The sequence below is a fragment of the Spermophilus citellus genome (genome assembly GCF_964194105.1).
Source record: "Spermophilus citellus genome assembly, contig: SCAFFOLD_39, whole genome shotgun sequence".
NCBI lineage: Eukaryota > Metazoa > Chordata > Mammalia > Rodentia > Sciuridae > Spermophilus > Spermophilus citellus.
Genome location: NW_027672813.1, coordinates 3,864,449 through 3,882,637, shown reverse-complemented (window position 1 = coordinate 3,882,637; position 18,189 = coordinate 3,864,449). Strand labels below are relative to the sequence as shown.

General features: G+C 57.9%; 1 protein-coding gene across 1 annotated transcript in view; it reads right to left on the bottom strand.

Annotated features, from left to right (window-relative positions):
- Positions 1-3,691: 3,691 nt before the first annotated feature.
- The window catches only part of LOC308640579 (phosphatidylinositol 3,4,5-trisphosphate-dependent Rac exchanger 1 protein-like), a gene marked incomplete at both ends in the record, with an annotated part of 94,940 nt that continues 80,442 nt past the window's right edge, over positions 3,692-18,189 (bottom strand). The window contains 7 exons of the mRNA XM_081312434.1: positions 3,692-3,767; positions 5,410-5,459; positions 6,001-6,032; positions 7,116-7,216; positions 11,620-11,767; positions 13,435-13,572; positions 14,393-14,511. Coding sequence (XP_081168560.1) covers positions 3,692-3,767; positions 5,410-5,459; positions 6,001-6,032; positions 7,116-7,216; positions 11,620-11,767; positions 13,435-13,572; positions 14,393-14,511 — 664 coding nt within the window. The remainder of the gene's footprint in view (positions 3,768-5,409; positions 5,460-6,000; positions 6,033-7,115; positions 7,217-11,619; positions 11,768-13,434; positions 13,573-14,392; positions 14,512-18,189) is intronic.

Below are 18,189 nucleotides of genomic sequence, written 5' to 3'. Positions count from 1 at the left end.
GCATATCATATATTTCCTGGGTATTGTTATGGGTTGAAATCTCCCATTTTATATTTGTTTTCAGTTTACCTAATCTGCTTTATGTTCCTCTATTTTTTTTCTTTCTTATCCACTTCTTTGGTTGATTATTTCTTAATACTTTGTTTTTCCTTATCCTCCCTTAATGTCAGTTTTGTGTAATGACTGACATGTTCCCAGGCCAGGCAGGAGGCCCATGTGGTTTGAGTTAGGTGAGTTTGGGAGACTAGTAGTTGATGATGTCAGAAGGACCGCAAGGTTTTACAATGAAGTGGCAAGGTGTGAGCACAGTAATGTTACCAGGACCTTGTAAAAGTATTTGGCATATTATTATAGCATAAAACCCAATTTAAGAGAAGCTATGGTAGTTGAGTGTAAAATGCAACTTTTTTTCCTTTTTGCTTACATTTTTAGAGGGTTTAAGAAAGGCCAAGCACTGTACTAAGCATCTTACGTGCAAGATTTTATCTGTTAGTCAATACTTAATATGGTAAGTTTTACACAGGTGAATTAATTTACTCAAATCCACAGCTTGTAAGAACAAAGCTATCTGTCAGGTCCAATATGGTTTCGTAACCACAATTTCATATTTCTCTGACTCTCTTTATTATCTAATGACAGAAAATTTACCAATTCATCTGGAGAGATCTAGCTCTGAACTCTGTGGATTGGCTAGTTTAATTCCTCTTTTTTTCATTAACACACGGTGCCAGAAAAAGACTTCAAGACACCTTGTTTGTTTACCCTGTGAATCATTAATTGTTCTGTTTTACTTCAGATAGGTGACATGCCTAATTCTGAGCCATTGCTTTAGAAATATCTATGGCAAGACCACAAGCTGTTGAAGGACATCATGGATGGACCGATACAAATTACTGAAAAAAAAAAAGATAAAAGAAAATGCATATGAATTATTTTAATCTAATACAAAATCTTTTGTCTATATCAGAGTAACTATTATGCTGCTTTTTCATTTATATAAGATAAAAGAATTAAATGGGTAGACTCTGCAAGAAAAACCTATATTTAAAGTAATCCAACGTTACACTTGTAATGTCACAAGTAAATAGCATCCATTTTCTTTAGTTTATCACCTTTATATTCATGCTGATTAATCCTTCGAAGGAGGAGGGATGTTAGCTAACCCAATTCCTGTAGAACAATCAGGAGGTTAGGTAATTCATTTTATTTTGTACACAATTTGGCTAGAAAGCTGAAGATTTATTGATGCAATGTAAAATATTAGCTGGCAGGTAAAAATAAGCCTGTTAATGAATGTGATTAGAACAGCAGCTGGAATGAATTGCAGTGCTTGCAACATCAATGGAATTAATAGACCTTAAAATATTCAGGGAATCAATTAAAAGACTTCTTCAGTATTCAAAAAAATGTGTGTTCATGTGCTTAATTTTAAAATGAGCACCGGGAGAAGAAATGGCCAAACCTTCTGTTGGAAAAGCATTTAAAGATTCCAAGGGCATCTGGCTGTTCCTGGGCCCAGCCAACTACAGCAGGAAACCCTGGTGTGCTGAACGGCAGGCAGGCATCTTGGATCACAGGCTGCAGACGGCTTCCAGGAATTAAACAAGAGGAACACGTGAGAGCAATTGCAATGGGTGTCCTGGCCACAGGCGCCCCCAAGGATCACAACCTTGTTAACCTTAAGGGAGATCACAGCTACCCACCAGGATGAAAGAATTAAAAAAAGGTGATCATTTCCAAAGTGTGTTCTTCTCTAATGGTCACCCCAAAGACCTTGAAAAGTTTCAAGCCTGAAGTTTTGAGCTGAATCGTCTAGTATAAAAAGTCCTTGGGAGGAATTAATTGGACAGCATAATGTATAAGCTACAGAACATAGATGTTATCTGGCAGTCCCAAAACTAGATTAATTAACCTCCACTCCCCCCACTAACAAACAAATTAAACAGGGATGAGACCACCCAGTATCTGGACTCCTCTTCTAGACCATGATCTGGGGACCTTGAACCTTCAAATTACTGTTTACAAGCTGGTTTTAAAAGACCCAGTTTGTCCTTGTGAGAGTGGATTGTGGTGCCATGATTTGCATAGCCATAGATCTAAGGGGTGGCTATTTATGGAAAAAGTGAGCATGGGCGTGAATAGAAGCTTAATCATGTGGGATGGGTTCCTATGAACCAATACCCAGGCCCCTCAGGGGGCCAAATGATGGGGTAGGTGACCTGGAGGTGGGGAACACAAGCTGGCCAAACAGTTCAGAGATTCTGTTTGTACTCTGTCCCCAGGGCTTACTGGTCCTGCCGTCCTGCCACAGCCAACCCTCGCCACAGCTGTACCAGATGTGAGGTCTGAGTCTTGGCTTCCTAGCTGGGCACTAAAGACACAGTTTTCGTGCTTGCCAATTTTCTCTGTTCAGGAATTAAAATATCCACGTGATGTTTTATTGCCAAGATTATCAGAAGCAACAAGGGGCAATACTACCATTTATCCTACCTTAGTTCTAGACTCAGAAACATGTTTTCTGTTTTAGCATCTCCCACTGCTCCTCCTCTTTGGATATTTCTTCTCTGGCAGTGTCGTCTCACCAGGCTACAGGCACCTTACTGACTTCCATCCTTCCACTGGCTCTTGTTGTTTTACTTGGTCTAATCCACTAGTGCATGCAGTGATGGACAGTTCAGGTGGGAGGAGAGTGTAGTGGCATCCTACTGGGCATTTGTGTGTTTGCAGGTAGCAGAGGGAAGGGGAGGGGAGGGAAAGGCACAGTACAAACTCTGCTCTGGATGCCATGAAACCACAGAACTTAGAGGTTGATCTTCTGGGGTTTATGATATTGGTAATTTAATCACTTGAAGACCCATAAAAAGAAAAGGACAAATTATTGTCATTAAAAAGAGCCATTTTTTTTTTCAGACAAAAGCTGAAGAGTAGACATCATAGTCAACAGCCCAGATCTTCATCTGGAAGAAGGAAGGATGGACAGGTAGAAGGAATATTCTACCCACATATTCAGGAAATAAGTTCAAGACCTAGAAAGTTTATGCATTTAAATGGTGAAAACAGTACATTAAACTGTCTTGTCTAGGAAAACTAATTTCTGTCTCTCATCACCAACTACTTGTATAGCCTTGAGCAGTTTACCTAACTACTTTCACCTTCAGGTCCCTTGTTTGTAAACTCAGGATAATATCTTCCCTGAAACCTCATAGGGTGGAATAGGCTAGGTATACAACACATCTGAGTCTCAAGTTCTCTTTCAAGTTCAATTTGTGCCTAAAAATCAAACTTGGCCAGGGTTAGAAAGCACATTAGTAATTGTGCTCTTTGTTCTGCTTTTCCCACAAGCTATTGTCCCCAAGATGTTAAAGTTTGTTGTCTAACTTAAAAGGTGTTAAGCAGGTAAACTTGCACTATGTGCCCTGGCCACCATTAAAAACACAAATTGGGGCTGGGGTTGTGGCTCAGCGGTACAGCAGTCGTCTAGCATTTGCGAAGCCCTGGGTTCAGTCCTCAGCACCACATAAAAATAAATAAATAAATGTCCAACTACAACTAAATGTGTGTGTATATATATACACACACACAGACACACACACATATTTAAAAAAATAAAACAACACAAGGCTCCACATTCCAGGAAGCCCCCCTCCTCGGGCAAAGCCAGATGCTGGCCGCCCAGGTCAGGGGTCCTCACCTGGGCCAGCAGCCAGTCGACCAGCTTGCTCCCGGGCAGCACGGACTTGTAGGTCTTCAGGTGGTAGTCACGGTCTCTGCGAGGAGGAGGGGGTGACAGATGAGCAGGGGACGCAGTGGGGCCTCCTGGGCTTGCCGAGATCTCGAGGCGCAGGGCAGGGGCCAGGCAGAGGCCCAGCCCCGACCCCACACCTGAGCCACAGTGTGACGTCCCCCCAGGCCTCCCCTCCCCCAGGGCACAGGCACTAGGCTCTAGGGCTCTCTCACTCTCGCCCGAGGACCTCAGCCGGGGCACTGTGCCCTCCGAGGGACCCGTGGGCTATCAGGAGCCGGGGTGGGTGCTGCTCGCATCTTGTGGTGGAAGCCGGGGGCCGCGGAACATCCTCAAAGAGGACTCATTTGGCTGAGATGCCTCAGCGCACAGGCCCAGGAGCCTGGGACCCTCACATGAGAAAACTCAGCCTTTCCCTGTCCTTCCCTCTGTTCTGTGTGGCGGTCCTAGGTTCAAAGATCCCGGCTATGGTGACACAGAAGTCCCTCTCTGGGGCCAGGGTGGCCAGCGAGGTCCCTGGGTCTCTCCTGTGAGCCTTGTGGCAGCGACAGCCTGGGCCATCCCGCAGCCTTCCAGGTAGCCCCCGGTTTCCGAGGCCAGCCTGAGAGGCCGAGGAAGGGTCTGGCTGAAGAGCTGCTCCAGCTTCAGAACCAGGAGCCCAGCAGCCGCGGTGCACTAGTGAAGGCCCCGGGGCCACTTCCCCAGGCTGGCCCAGGGCAGCAGCAGAGCAGAGGAGCCGGGAGGCAGGACTGGGGACCAGGGTCGGGTACCAGGGACCCAGGAGAGCCGGCAAGAGCTAAGGATGGGGCAGAGGAACGTGCAGCCGGGGTAAGAGTCTGGTGGCCCTGGGACCCTGCATCCACCACTGAAGCTTCACATAGGGAATGATCACTCGATGGCAATGGCGCCCACAGAGCCGGCACCACTCAAGGCACCTCCTATGAATTTAGCCCCATGGCACCCCAGAGCTGTGAGTGACTCTGTGCCCCTTTTACAGAGGCAGAGGCAGAGGCGAGCGCTGGATCCACCACTCACTCGGGATGGCCCCGGCTGCAGGCCTACGCTGCCCAGCGTCAGCCCTTTTAATTTCAATTCAATCCAAAAAAAAAATAAAACTTATAAAATAACATTAAGTCAAATCAAAGATCACGTTCCTCAATCTCCATGTTTGAAAATGCCATGTGACTAGTGCTCCCATATGGGACAACGGACACAGGGCACTTCCACCAGTGTAGGCAGCTCTACTGGACAGCAGGGCCCCAAATGAAGTGACAAGCACAGAGCACGGCGGAGACACCACGTCTGAAGGGTGAAGAGCATCCCATGCAGCGGGAAGAGCAAGTGCAAAGGCCCCGGGGCACATCCTGTCATCCCCACTCCAGAGAAAAAAGTAAAGGTACAGGGGGTGTCGAGTGACTGCCCGAGGTCACAGAGCTGGCAACTAGCAGGCACATTCAAACTCAGCCAGTCCCTGGTTCTAGGGTTGACACCCTCTGCCCTCACCGCAGTGCTTCCCAACAACCGCCCACTCCATCCTGTGACAAACCTCCAGGGTAGGTACCGCTATTAGCCCACTTGATAGAGAAGGAAAGTGAGGCTCAGAGAGGCGAAGGTGCCAGCCCCAGGCCACACATCTGAGAAGAGGCAGAAGTGAAGTGGGGACTTACTTGATCACCGGGGTGTGGAGGCTGTGGAGACGGCAGTACAGCCTCACACCCTGAAAGAAGAGAGAGGGGAGTTGGGATCAGGCCACACGGTTCGGGGCCCCGAGGCTGCTGGAGAGTGCAGAGATGGCCCTCAGAACAGAGCAGGGGCTGTCCCGTGGCGCATGCCTGTGATCCTAGGGGACTGGGAGGCTGAGGCACGAAGAGCTTGGGTTCAAAGCCGGCCTCAGCAACTTAGAGAGGCCCTGTCTCAAGACACAGGGGGTTGGGATGTGGCTCGGAGGTCAATGGTTACGGCCCCGGGGTTCAACACCCAGTGCCAGAAACACAACACAACAAGACATCAAGGTCGGGGTGGGGTTGGCAGGGGAAGTGGAGGGGAAGACAGGCCGCTGGACAGAGAGAGGCCTGCTGTGCATGACCTCTGCTGGATCAGGGTCATGGTTCAGGTGTCAGCTCAGGGTGGAGGGTGGCAACCCTGGACATGATGCCAGGTCATGGGTCAGGGTGGAGAGCACCTGCCTTGGACATGATGTCCTCCAGCTCGCTCCGGGCCTTGTATGTGCCATCGTCATAGCGGAAACGGTACATCACCTGCTCGTTCTTGAACTGGTGCTTGTCAGAAACTGGAGGGAACCAGGGGCGGCCAGTGAGGCTGGGCACCGCCCCCCCCCCGGCTCCCCACCCGTGCCCAGTGGGCTGGCTGGCTGGCCCCACTTCCCCAGTGCGCAGACGAGGAACGCAGGTCCCCTGCAGTGCAGGGCCACCGGAGACCTCCAGCAGGCCAGGCACCTGTGGAGGAGGGGCCCAGACCACCTGTCTGGCTCAGCCTGTGGGGGGCCCAGGGGTCTCAGCCACACAGCCTCCAAGTCACCCTGGATGCTGTGATCCCTGCAAATCCTGCTAGGCCCAACCTCCGAACCCCAAGCTCTCGGCCAGGCCCCCCAGCCCCACAGCTGCCCCCGCTGGGCTCCTGCTCCCACCTGGGACCCAGCACCTCTGCCCAGCAGCAGAGGAAGCGTGAGGTGCGGCCCTGAGCCGCCGGTTCTCTGCAGGACTCAGCAAGGGCCTCGCCCTCATGCATGCGAGAGCCACCGCCCTGTGGGCCAGGACGTCCTTGTCCCCCGACGGCCCGCTCAGAGGCAGCCTTGCTGCCTCCCTGCCTGCGCTGAACAAGCCACCCTGGCTCGGGCTGCCCCCACCGGGAACCGCAACGCCCCTCACCTTTGGGTACTGGCCTGGGCTCCCTTCCCAGAGACCCCCAGACCCCACTTGGAGATGAGCCACCGCGACAGGTCACCTCCCGCCCTGCTCTCGCTCCTTGGGCACCCACACCTCCTGGACACAGACCTTTACTTCTGGGTTTTATCCTCCCCCAGTGGCAAGGCCAGCTCCCAGGGGACAGGCGGCTGCACTGCCTGCCCACCCCGTGTGGCCAGCACGCCCAGCCTGGCGCTTGGTAACTGCTTGTGGAACACTGAAGCTTGGGCTGTGACCCTCCCCTCTGAAAGGTGGGGGGGACATCCCCTGCCACCACCTCTCCCAGGTGTCCCTGTCTGCTCCTGTCCCGGGGGAAGGCCGGGAAGCAGCCGTGTGAGGACATCCGGGGGCAGGGCGGGCGGGGAAGCGGGCAGCTGCCCAGGAGGGCCCGGCTCGCGGCCGCGCAGTCTGTCTGGTCTGACGCCCGCCCACCGCGGCCGGCCACGCACCGTGGTGGATGATGCCGTTCTCCAGCAGAGCCTGGCCCAGGTTGACCCCTTCCTCCGTCTTGCTGATCTCGCCGATCTCCAGGAGCCAGGCCACAAACTCACTGTGGGAACAGGAGACAGGGCTGGGGGGCTGGAGGGCTGGAGGGCCAGGGCTGGGGGGCTGAAGGGCTGGGGGCCTGGGGGGCTGGAGAGCTGGGGGGCTGGAAAGCTGGGGGGCTAGGGGGCTGGAGGGCTGGGGCTAGCAGGCCGGGATGGGGGGCCGGGGCTGGTGGCCAGGGCTGGAGGGCCAGAGCTGCGGGGCCGGGGCTGCAGGGCTGGGGCTGGGGGCTGCAGGTCCGGGTCCGGCCATGGGACCCTGAAGCTAGTCAGAACCTCCCACGGAAAGCGAGGCTGGGGAGCCCAGCCTGGCCACCAGTGGAGGCCTGCCCATCTCCCAATCCATGGAAGAGGGACACATGGCCAGGCCCTGGGTCTGCCTCAGGCTCAAAGGATGGAGCAGTGGACGGATGGGTGGACCAATGAATGGACAGACAGACAAGTGATGGACAGGTGACTGGCAGGCAAGTAGATGGGCCGGTAAAGGAAAGGAAGGTGAGAGGATCTTCCCTTCCTGAAAGGTGCCAGACTCTTCCTGCCCCAGGGCCTTTGCACTGCCTGTTCCCTCTGCCTGGAAATGCCCTTCCCCAGCTCTTCACGTGGCCTTCTTTTCATCCTTCAGGTCTCAGCACAAACATCACCTCCTTGAAGGAGGCGCGTTGTCTGGCAACACAGCCCACTCAGTGGCCCTGTTCTTCCTCCATAGCACTTATCACTGTCTGAATTTATCTCATTTGCGGATTTATCCCTTTCTCAGCCACCTCCTACAGCCAGAACGTAATCTCCCTGTGAACCGAGTGCTACCTACTGTGTCCCAGCCTGGGAGAGGCCTCACGCACAACAGGACGCACTAATCATCCACTAAACAAATAAAGGAAGCAACCATCAAGCAAGGAGGACTGTTCTGGGTCAGCAGGAAGGCCGGGGAGACAGTATGTCGGGGGGCAGAGGAGACGGGCGGCTCTCGAGCCCAGCACACCCGGTGGGGAGAGGCCAGCCAGGCCAGGGTCCCGCTCCCGGGAGATCTTCCTGGGCTCAGCGCAGAATTCAGCCCTCGTGAGACAGCAGGAAGGGGACCTGTTCTGTGCTCAGTGACAGCAGGTGGCAGCCAGCCAGGGCCCCACGCTCCCTGCTCACTGAAGCCTGCTGTCCCGTGGGGAAACTATTTTTAGCCTCCCGGGGCTTGGCAGGGGAAGCCCTTCGGTGTGTAGGCAGCGGTGTGCCAGGCAGTCAGAAAGCCCTGCTGGAGGCGGGAAGGAGACCAGCGCGGGGAAGGAGAGCGCTCACTCTCACGAGTCCCACAGCCCAGCACCCAGACCCGCTGCCAGCAGCTGCAGGAGGGAGCGGATGTCTGCGTGCCCACTCTCGGAAGCCGGGACCCAGCGTCCAGCTGCCCACCAGCTGTCCGGCTGGGGGCCATCTCTAGCACTGGCCAGCAGCCCTGAACCAGGAAGGAGGGACAGGAAGTGGCCCTCAGCAGCTGCGGGTGTGGGAGAAGACAGTCACAGGACAACAACGTGGACCCATGAGCTCCCAAGCTGGACCTTGCCACCTTCTGGGGATCAGGAAGGTTCACGGCGTTCTGGACAAATTTGGGCGACTTTCTATCCCTGTCTGGGCCTCGCAGGGTCCACCTGGCAAGGGGTTCACTCAGGAACCTTCTGGGTTTGGTGGGGGTACCTTGTGGTCATAAGGAACCTCGGCCTGGACCCAGCTGCACAACCAGCCGAGCTCTCCCTGCGGGGGGCCTGCGCTCTCCCGCCCACCGCCTCCAGCCAGCAGCCAGTGCCCAGGAGCATGGCCCCAGGGAAGGCGTGGGACACCATGAGCCAGCACAGGGCAGGACTCAGAGTGTGAGAAGCCAGTTGGGAAGGCAGACAGTGCAGCGTGAAGGGCAGCCAGGTCCAGGTTCCAGAAAGATGTGACCTAGAGCAGGCTGCTGTCCCTGGACGGGAAAAGCCCCCCTGGAGTGGCCAGAGGTGCTGCAGATCAGGGCTGGGGTCTGCTGATCAGGGCGAGTCAGCCCCCGGCCTCCTCCCGACCCACTAAACACTCACTTAGCCTACACCAGGCCCAGGCCCAGCGGAGCCAGGCCACCAAGCCAAGTCCCCTCAGGGGGCCCTTTGTCTTGCCTGCTGCCTGCTGGGCCTGGGCTCTCACCATGGTGGAGGTGTCCACAGCACACCTGACAAATGGATCCTCCTCCTCCTCACAACTCACCCCCACACCTGGGCACACAGGAGGCCCAGGCAGGGAGGCCTGGGCAGGGAGGCTGCCCCCTCCAGGTCAGTAAGGAGGTCCACCTCCAGCAGATGTCAGTAACTCAGCTGCCTCTAACCACCACGGACTGTGGAACCAAGGCTCCCTCCTTCCAGGAAGCCTTCGCTGACCGCCCTGCTGACCACACCTTGTCCCACGTGGTCCCCTGAGCTCTGGCAGCCCCCAAGAGCGCCCTCCTCTGGCCTCTGTGATGAGGTGCATCCTCACCCCAGGCCCTGCTGCGCCTCCGAAGTGCCTTCTCGGCACCTAGAATAAAATTAGAGCCCTGACCCAGGCGCTGCTGACCCAGCCCCTCTGGTTCCCGTGGCAACCCTGGTCTCCCACCCTGGGGCCACCTGCGGCCTCCTGCCTCCCTGCTGGCCTCCCTCCACCCTCAGGACTCCCACCTGCTGTTCCCTCGGCTGCTCCGGGTCTTCTGGCGGGTGTTGGTCACTCGGACCTTGTTGAAACAGCACCCCGAGAGGCCCGTGCACCCCCTGAACCAGCCCCACTCCCTCTCCCTCCCTGCCTTGCAGCTCCTGGCAGAGTCCAGAAAGACCCCTTCACTTCATCCGTCCTGCGGCCTGCGTCTGGCTACTCTCTAGACAGGTGTCTCCCTGAGGGCAGGCACTCCCAGGGTTCTGTCCCCAGCTGGCCCAGGGGAGGGGTTGGGTCAATAGGAGCAAAGGATGGTTGAATCTGATGGTTTCAACTAACCTGAGGGTGGCGGAAGGCGTGGGCCCCCTGGGGGCCTCCGCAGTGACACACAGGTTTTGCACCTAGGTCACTTTTATGTACAGCCACCTCACAGGTGTCACCTGCCTCCTCCAGCAACCCTGAGGGCCATTTTATTCTCTTTGATCACAGATTGAAATTCAGCAAGGTTAAGAGGCTTGTCCAATGTCACGCAGCGACAGAGTGAGGGAAACGAGACCTGAGCCCAGCCCTTGAAGACCGAAAAGCCAAACCAGACACGTTTTGGATTCACAGATAAAAATGAGCAAACACGCAGAGCAGGAGATGGGCAGAGCACGCCAAGTCACCAGCCCACGTGCTGGGCCTTCTCCTCGCCCTTAAAGTGGGGACAGCAGCAGTGACCCGCCTCTGTCAGTGCCGGGCAGCAGAGGCAGAGCTGGACAAACTGTCTCTGTGGCCACTGACTCCGTCCACAGGAGGGGACCAGCTCATGCAGAGCTCGGGAGCTGGCCCCATGGGAAAGAGGCCTCAGCCGGGCAGGTGCAGAGGGCGCTGCGCGGGAGGCAGGTTTCTTAGAAGGTCTCCCTCGGGGCTTGTGGCCTCCTGGGCCCCATGGCTAAAAAGCAGGCTGTGAACCTGGCCCTGGTTCAAAGGGGCAGGAGGAGCGATCCCCTGATCCTTCCTGAGGAGGAGCTCCTCTGACACTCTGGGCTTGGCAGGAGGCCGGAAGCAGCCCCTCCCAGAAAGGGGCCAGCGTCCTTTCAGCCAGGAGTAGAGATTAGCTGGTGGAGAGCAGCCAGGCCCCTCCGCTGCCTCCCAGGCCCCAACTCTCCTCTCCACAGACACCCCAGGGAGAGCAGAACCCCAGCTGCTGACCTGGACCCCAAGCTCGGCCCTGGGCCCCACCCCCTCCAGGCTGGGCCCCACCCCTCCAGGCTGGGCCCAAGTGGACACCAACTGTCTGCAGGCATTTTAACCTTAGCACAGCTAAAACCAGGCTCGCTCGGCCCGACTTTCTCCCACTTCCCATCTCCTCTTCCCCCGGCTGCGGGTACCCACCACCTTGCCCCTTCCTCCCACATGCAGGGTTCCCATGAGACGTCCCTCCCCATGTCCAGGTTCATGTCCAGCCCAGGTCGACACCCACTTCTACCAGAAGCTTCCAAAAGTGAAGAGTGGGCTGAGCTCCACCCGCCTCCCACCCTCCTCCCCTTCTGCTCGGCCACCCCAGGCGCCAGCCGGGGTGGGAGGCGGGAGCGCAGCAGCGGGCAGCCACTCCACAGCATGCATGCGCTGCCAGCCATGGCGTGACAAGGACCTCACAGTGGGTTGAAAACCCGCCTGGGACCCCAGCCTCGTGACTCTGAGGTGGCTCCACAGGAACAGGGGCCCTGGGTGGCTCTGCCCAGGAAGGCGCGGGGAGGGGTGTGGGAGTCGGCCGGGGCGCACTCACTTGCCCAGGAAGCACTTGGGCACGGTGCTCAGCTTCCGGCGCCGGTCCTTGATGAGGTTCACCTTCTTGCTCATCATGAGGTGGTACAGCTTCTCCCCCTTCTCCGCGATCATGACGTAGGCGTCGCGCTCCATACCCAGCTTCAGGCCTGCTCGGGGACAGAGCGGAGCAGCCGCAGCTCCTGAAAACTGCCTCACCAGCCCAACCAGCCCCACCGCGACCACCCAGGCAGCCATGAGCAATTCCGCTCCAGACACTGCCATGCAGTCCTCACAGGCACCGCCTCGCACGGCAGGGTCCGGCCCTCACCCTGGGAGCCAGCCCCACAGCTACGTTCCCCCAGCCCCGGGTGCGGTTCCAACCGCAGAGGCTGGCAGAGAGCCCGGAGCCCCCTGCACTCCAACCTGGGCTGCCAGCTGGCCGACCCTCCAAACGGACCTTCCTCTCTGTACACCGTCCAGTCTGGACAGCAGCAGGGGCAAGCAACAACGGCAGACACCTTCACAGTGGGACGACACGCAGTGGGTCCCTCACAAGAACCTGGAACCATGACAGGATCCAGGACCGTCCCCAGGTCACACTGAGGCCCAAGGAAGTCAGGTTCTCAGTCCGACGGCCCAACAAGAAAGGGCGGAACCAGGATTTTGATCCAGGAAGTGGGCTCCAGACCTGGCTCCTGACCACAGCACCAGCCTGCGCACCAGCCCAATTCCAATGACCAGAGCCCCTTGGGCCCCACCTGACCCATGACCATGGTCACCCAGTGCCGGCCACAGCACCCCCCCAGGCCTGCCATAGCCACCCTGGTCAGTTTCAGAGGTCACATCCTTGCCCAACAAGGGCCAAGCCCCGTAGTTCACTGGGTCTTTAATGTTTTGATGCAAACTCAACGTTGGAAATACCTCCCGAGGGTGCAGGAGTCTCCTGGAGAAGAGGTGCCCACAGCAGTGGCCGTGCTGCCCCCCCCCAGAGGCGACAGTGACCAGTGCCTGGCTGCAGGTGGAGGGCAGTGGAGCCTGAACCTGGCGCCATGCGGAACGCAGACCCAATGGCCTTCCTTGCCCATCGACTAACACTGGGGAGTGGGACGCAGGGGTCAGGGTTGGGCCAGTCAGACTCTGAGCCGGGGCAAGTGGAGGGCCCCCGGCTGCTCCTGGGTCCCGGGGAAGACCAGCTGGGAATAGAGTCAAGGGACAGCTGTCCACCACGCAGGAAACAGGAGGGGACAGAGGCCGGCCCCTGCTCTGCACACCTGGCAGTGGGGGGTCTGGGGCCACGCGTCGGACTCCCCAGGTCCTCAAGTGCCAGGTCTCACGCAGCAGGGTCACAGCCCTGCCCAGGAACGTCTGCCTTCCACAGATGAGGACACGGGGGCCCTTCCCAGCCCGGGGGCCTCTGCCCATAGCCCAGTGCCCCCCAGTTCAGAGCACACACCCCACACCCCATCACTGCCAGCCCTGGGGTCCCTTTTGTGACCTGACCTGCCTCGGAGTCCCTGTGCCCAGGGGGTTCCCGACCATGCTCAAGGGGAAGCCCCGAAGGGCCTCTCCCAGACCCTCAGCCAGCGGACACCAACAAGAAGCACAGGCCCAGTGAGCGGCAGGGGGGGTGGCCTGGGGGGACGGGGCAGCCCCATCACCTCCACCCCAGGCACCAAGTCCCTGCACAGTCCCGTGGCTCCCGCCAGCTCCTCGTCTCGGAGCTCGGAGCTTTCTGGAGAGAACCCTCGGCCCCTCGTCGGCCACCCTGGCCTGCAGAGCCCTGCGCGGCCCAGGCACCCGGAGCCCAGAGCCGCCAGGAGGGCCCCGCACTCACTCTCGCGCTGCTCCCGCTCGTCCAGCCACTTCTGCTTCTCCTCGGCCGTCTTGGCCATGCACACGAACCACTTGTTCTTGGCGGTGTTGTGGATCTTCCAGCCATTGGTGACCGTGTAGCCGTTGCTGTGGTAGTCGGCTGGCAGGGACAGGTGGCAGGGGTGGGTCATGTGACTCCGGACGTCCCACCAAGGCCAGGTGGGGACCGCCCTTCGCTCCAGCACGGAGGGGCAGGGCCAGCAGCAGGGGCAGGACCCAGAGCTGGACATTCACTGTTGGAACCACCCCTTCCTGGCTGCTCTCTGGGGGAAAGGAAGACCTTCCTCAAAGACCCCTCAGGTCCTCAATGACACGGGGCCTCGTGTAGGCGCGCAGACGGAGTGGCAGGGGACACCTGTCAGGAGTCCAGGGGGCCTCCCAGCCTTTCCCTGTGCCACTCGGGCACTAGTACAGCCCCAAGGCCAAGGGCAGGGCCTTGAGGTGAACCAGGACACTCCTGCAGGGGACACCACCCAGCCACGGAGGGCAACGTGTGCCAAGAGCCGTGGCAGGGGCAGCGGGGACCCACCACAGGCAGTGGCACAACCTGTAGCTAGACAGCTGTGGCACTGCACGCGACTGAGTGTGTCCAGAGCCTCTTCAACAGGCACATCCACTTAGTGAGCTCGAGAGCACAGGGATTTTACTTAAAATGCTCAGTAAGGGAGACGCAGTGGGGGAAATATGTTTAACAGCAAAGAAACGGTCATCACAGAGTCCAGCTGAGGCCCCTCCTGGGCCGGCAGCGCCCCACAGAAGGACGAAGGACAGGGCGCTGCCTTCTCTCAGGTGGACGCCTCACGCCCCGGGGGCTCACTCGGGTACCTGCCCACCAGGCACTGTCTGTAGGCAGGTTACACATCACAGTAAAAGGAGTCGTCTGGGAAGGCGGGACGGGACGGGCTGAGCGGCAGGCCTACCTGTCCCGTCTTCCACGTTCTCCACCTCCATGACCTCGGTGTTGATTCGGCCCCTGAAGATGTACAGGGAGCCATTCATGGATTTGGTCCTCTTGGTGGACTTCTTGCTCCCAGTGACCCTGAAAAAGTTGGGAAATCAGCGTCCCCTGAGGGAGACAGCAACACAGAAGGACACGCAGGACAGAGCTGGGTCAGGCTAGGATGGTCAGCCGGTGGGCGGTGGCTTAAGCCAGCCGTCTCTCTCCATCACAGTTTTCTCATCAGAGAAGCAGGCCTAGAGCCTTGCTGACCTCTAAGGACCACTTCCCAGATAATAGGAGACGACGTGAGAGGCCAGCGAGAAGCGACAGAAACCCCATCTCCTTGACCAGCAAGTGGGAAGAGGCCCACGGGGCTCCCAACAAGCACTTCCTGAAAAAAGGCCAGAATGGAGGAGAGCTTGGGGTCGGTGATCATCTACCCGCACGCCCGCCCACCCACCCACCATCCCCCATCCACCCATCCACTCTCCCACCCATCCACCCACCTATCAGTTCATCCACCCACCCATCCATCCATCCACCAGTCCATCCATCCCCCATCCACCCTCCCACTCATCTAACCACCTATCAGTTCATCCATCCACCCATCCATCCACCCACCCTCCCATCTATCCACCCACCTACCTATCCATCCATCCACCCATCTACCTACCCGCCAGTCCATCCATCCATCCACCCACCCACCCACCCACCTACCTACCTGTTAGTCCGTCCATCCACCCACCCATCCGTCCATTGGCCCACCCATCTTACCCACCCACCATCTACCTAGCAGTCCGTCCGCCCACCCACAACTCATTCATTCACTTGGGTGAATTCCGCTGCTCAGGGGCTCAATCCTGATGCAACCTGGCAGTTGGTGTCCCTCCAAACTCCTGTGCTGAGCCCTGACCACTGAAGCTTGGTGTTAGGAGGTGGGGCTGTTGGGTGGTCTCAGGATGGAGGCCGGGCTCTCATGACTGGGATCAGTGACTGTAAAAGAGGCCTCACCCCTTGGTAGGACAGCTGTCTCGGCCGTCCACCCTCCGAGGACACAAGAAGGCACCATGTGGGTGGCAGACGGCAAGTCCTGTGGGGCAGACCTGGTGCTCTGCACGAGCCTCCCCAGCCCTGACCTGTTTCTGTCTCTGCCTCCAGTGTGCACCCACCACCCGCTGGCCACTCACACCCCCACCCAGCACTCCGATCAGACAAGGTCGGAGCCAGAAGAGAAGGACGGTTGGTGAGCAGGTGTGGAGGGAGGGGGCTCAGAGCCAGGCTGGGGCTCCGGGGTGCTTCCTTCCCGCCCTCAGGCTCAGACAGACACACGGCTCCTGGGTCTGAGCCTGCTGCTCTCAGGGCAGGAAACCCCTAGGTCCTCAGGCCACGAGCTGCAGGCCTGGCCCTCAGGGGTTCCTGAGGATGGCTGGTATGTGTGGCAGGTGTGTGAGGTGGGTGTGTGTGGTGGGTGTGTGTGGCGGGTGTGTGTGGCAGGTGTGTGTGGCGGGTGTGTGGCGGGTGTGTGGCGGGTGTGTGTGGTGGGTGTGTGTGGCGGGTGTGAGGTGTGTGTGTGAGGTGGGTGTGTGTGGTGGGTGTGTGAGATGGGTGTGTGTAAACAGGTGTGTGTGGCAGGTGTGTGTGAGGTGTGTGTGTGGTGGGTGTGTGAGGTGGGTGTGTGTGGTGGGTGTGTGAGATGGGTGTGTGTAGATGGGTGTGTGTAAACAGGTGTGTGTGGCAGGTGTGTGTGAGGTGTGTGTGTGTGAGGTGTGTGTGTGTGGTGGGTGTGTGAGGTGTGTGTGTGTGGTGGGTGTGTGAGGCGGGTGTGTGAGGCGGGTGTGTGTGGCGGGTGTGTGTGGCGGGTGTGTGAGATGGGTGTGTGTAAACAGGTGTGTGTGGCAGGTGGGTGTGTGTGGTGGGTGTGTGAGATGAGTGTGTGTAAACAGGTGTGTGTGGCAGGTGTGTGTGAGATGTGTGTGTGTGTGATGGGTGTGTGAGGTGGGTGTGTGTGGCAGGTGTGAGGTGTGTGTGTGGTGGGTGTGTGAGGTGGGTGTGTGTGGTGGGTGTGTGTGTGTGTGTGGTAGGTATGTGTGAGGTGTGTGTGTGTGAGGTGGGTGTGTGTGGTGGGTGTGTGTGGTGGGTGTGTGAGGTGGGTGTGGGTGGCAGGTGTGTGAGGCGGGTGTGTGTGGTGGGTGTGTGTGGTGGGTGTGTGAGATGGGTGTGTGTAAACAGGTGTGTGGCAGGTGTGTGTGAGGTGTGTGTGTGTGTGGTGGGTGTGTGAGGTGGGTGTGTGTGGCAGGTGTGAGGTGGGTGGGTGTGTGTGTGAGGTGGGTGTGTGAGGTGGGGGTGTGTGAGGTGGGTGTGTGTGGCAGGTGTGTGTGAGGTGGGTGTGTGAGGTGGGTGTGTGTGGCAGGTGTGTGTGAGGTGGGTGTGTGAGGTGGGTGTGTGCACACGCACCCAAATGGGACGCCCTCGGGGTCTACGTCTCTGTAGAGAACCTGCTATAGGTGTCAGTGTCACCTACAGGGATGTGCACACCCAAGAGAGGACACACATTCCACTCCACGCCCCCGCCACGGGCCACGCACACCGTGTACACCTGCACTGTGCACGTGTTGCTCACCAACCCTGTGAAACGAGGCCAGCGGCGGACAGTGATGGACTGCGACACACTAAGCAGGCAGCTGGCACGGAGCCGTGAGCCCTCTGGGCCGTAGTTGGCCCTGGGCAACTCGCAGGGTGGGCTTTTAAAAGCCTCCTGCTTTTTTGGGGTGCTGGGTGCTGGGGATTGAACCCAGGGGTACTGACCACTGAGCTCCAGCCCAGCCCTCCCGAGCTGCTCAGGGCCTCGCTGAGTTTCTGAGGACGGTCTGAACATGCCACCGTCCCCTCTGCCCCGCCCTCGGAGCGCCCTGCTCTTCCTGGAGCCCAGCGGGAGGGGACGCACAGCACAGTGTTTGTGAGGGGTGGTGTGCATGCTCGGGGCTGGGGTAGCGGGTGGGTAGAGGGAGGGTAGCGGGTGCAGGGTGAGGTGTGCCAGGCCGGTGGAGGAGGGTGGGTGGCTGGAGGTCTGCGGGCGGCTGGATGGAGCGGGTGGGAAACGGCTGCTTCAGGCGCTTCCTGTGGCCACACCAGGGGGGCTGGGACTCCCCTCACCACTGCCCAATCCCCAGGCCCCCGGGCTCCACTCTCTACTCCCGATCAGAGGCGGGCTCGCTGCCTGGTGCCAGGCTCTCAGCAGGCAGGTGTGCACAGCCCTCCAACCTGGAGAAGCAGCCAGGTGCCTGCTGACTTTGGTCCCTGCGGGGACTCACGGGACGCTGCCTGTCTGGGACGTGGGTGGGGGAGGTCTCCGACACAGTGCTCTGAGCTCCTTCAGAATCAGAGGCTCAACCAGGCCCAGGGAGCACACCTGTAATCCCAGTGGCTCCGGAGGCTGAGGCAGGAGAATCACAAGTTTAAGGCCAGCCTCTGCAACTTAAGGCCCCAAGCAACTCAGCGAGACGCTGTCTCTAAATAAAATATAAAAACTGAGGGGTGCTGAGGGTGACCTGCACCCCAAGTTTTCAAATCGACTTACTGTTTTATGTATACGTATGTATATATGTGCACATGTATATGTACGTGTATATATATATAGTTACAACTAAATATCACATTATATTTGTGGCTACGTCAGGTTAAATAAAGGCACTATTTAAATTCATTTTATAATAGCGTATATGGCGCTCAGTATGGATTTAGAACAAACCCCTCAAGTCATGGAAGAAGTCCAAGACA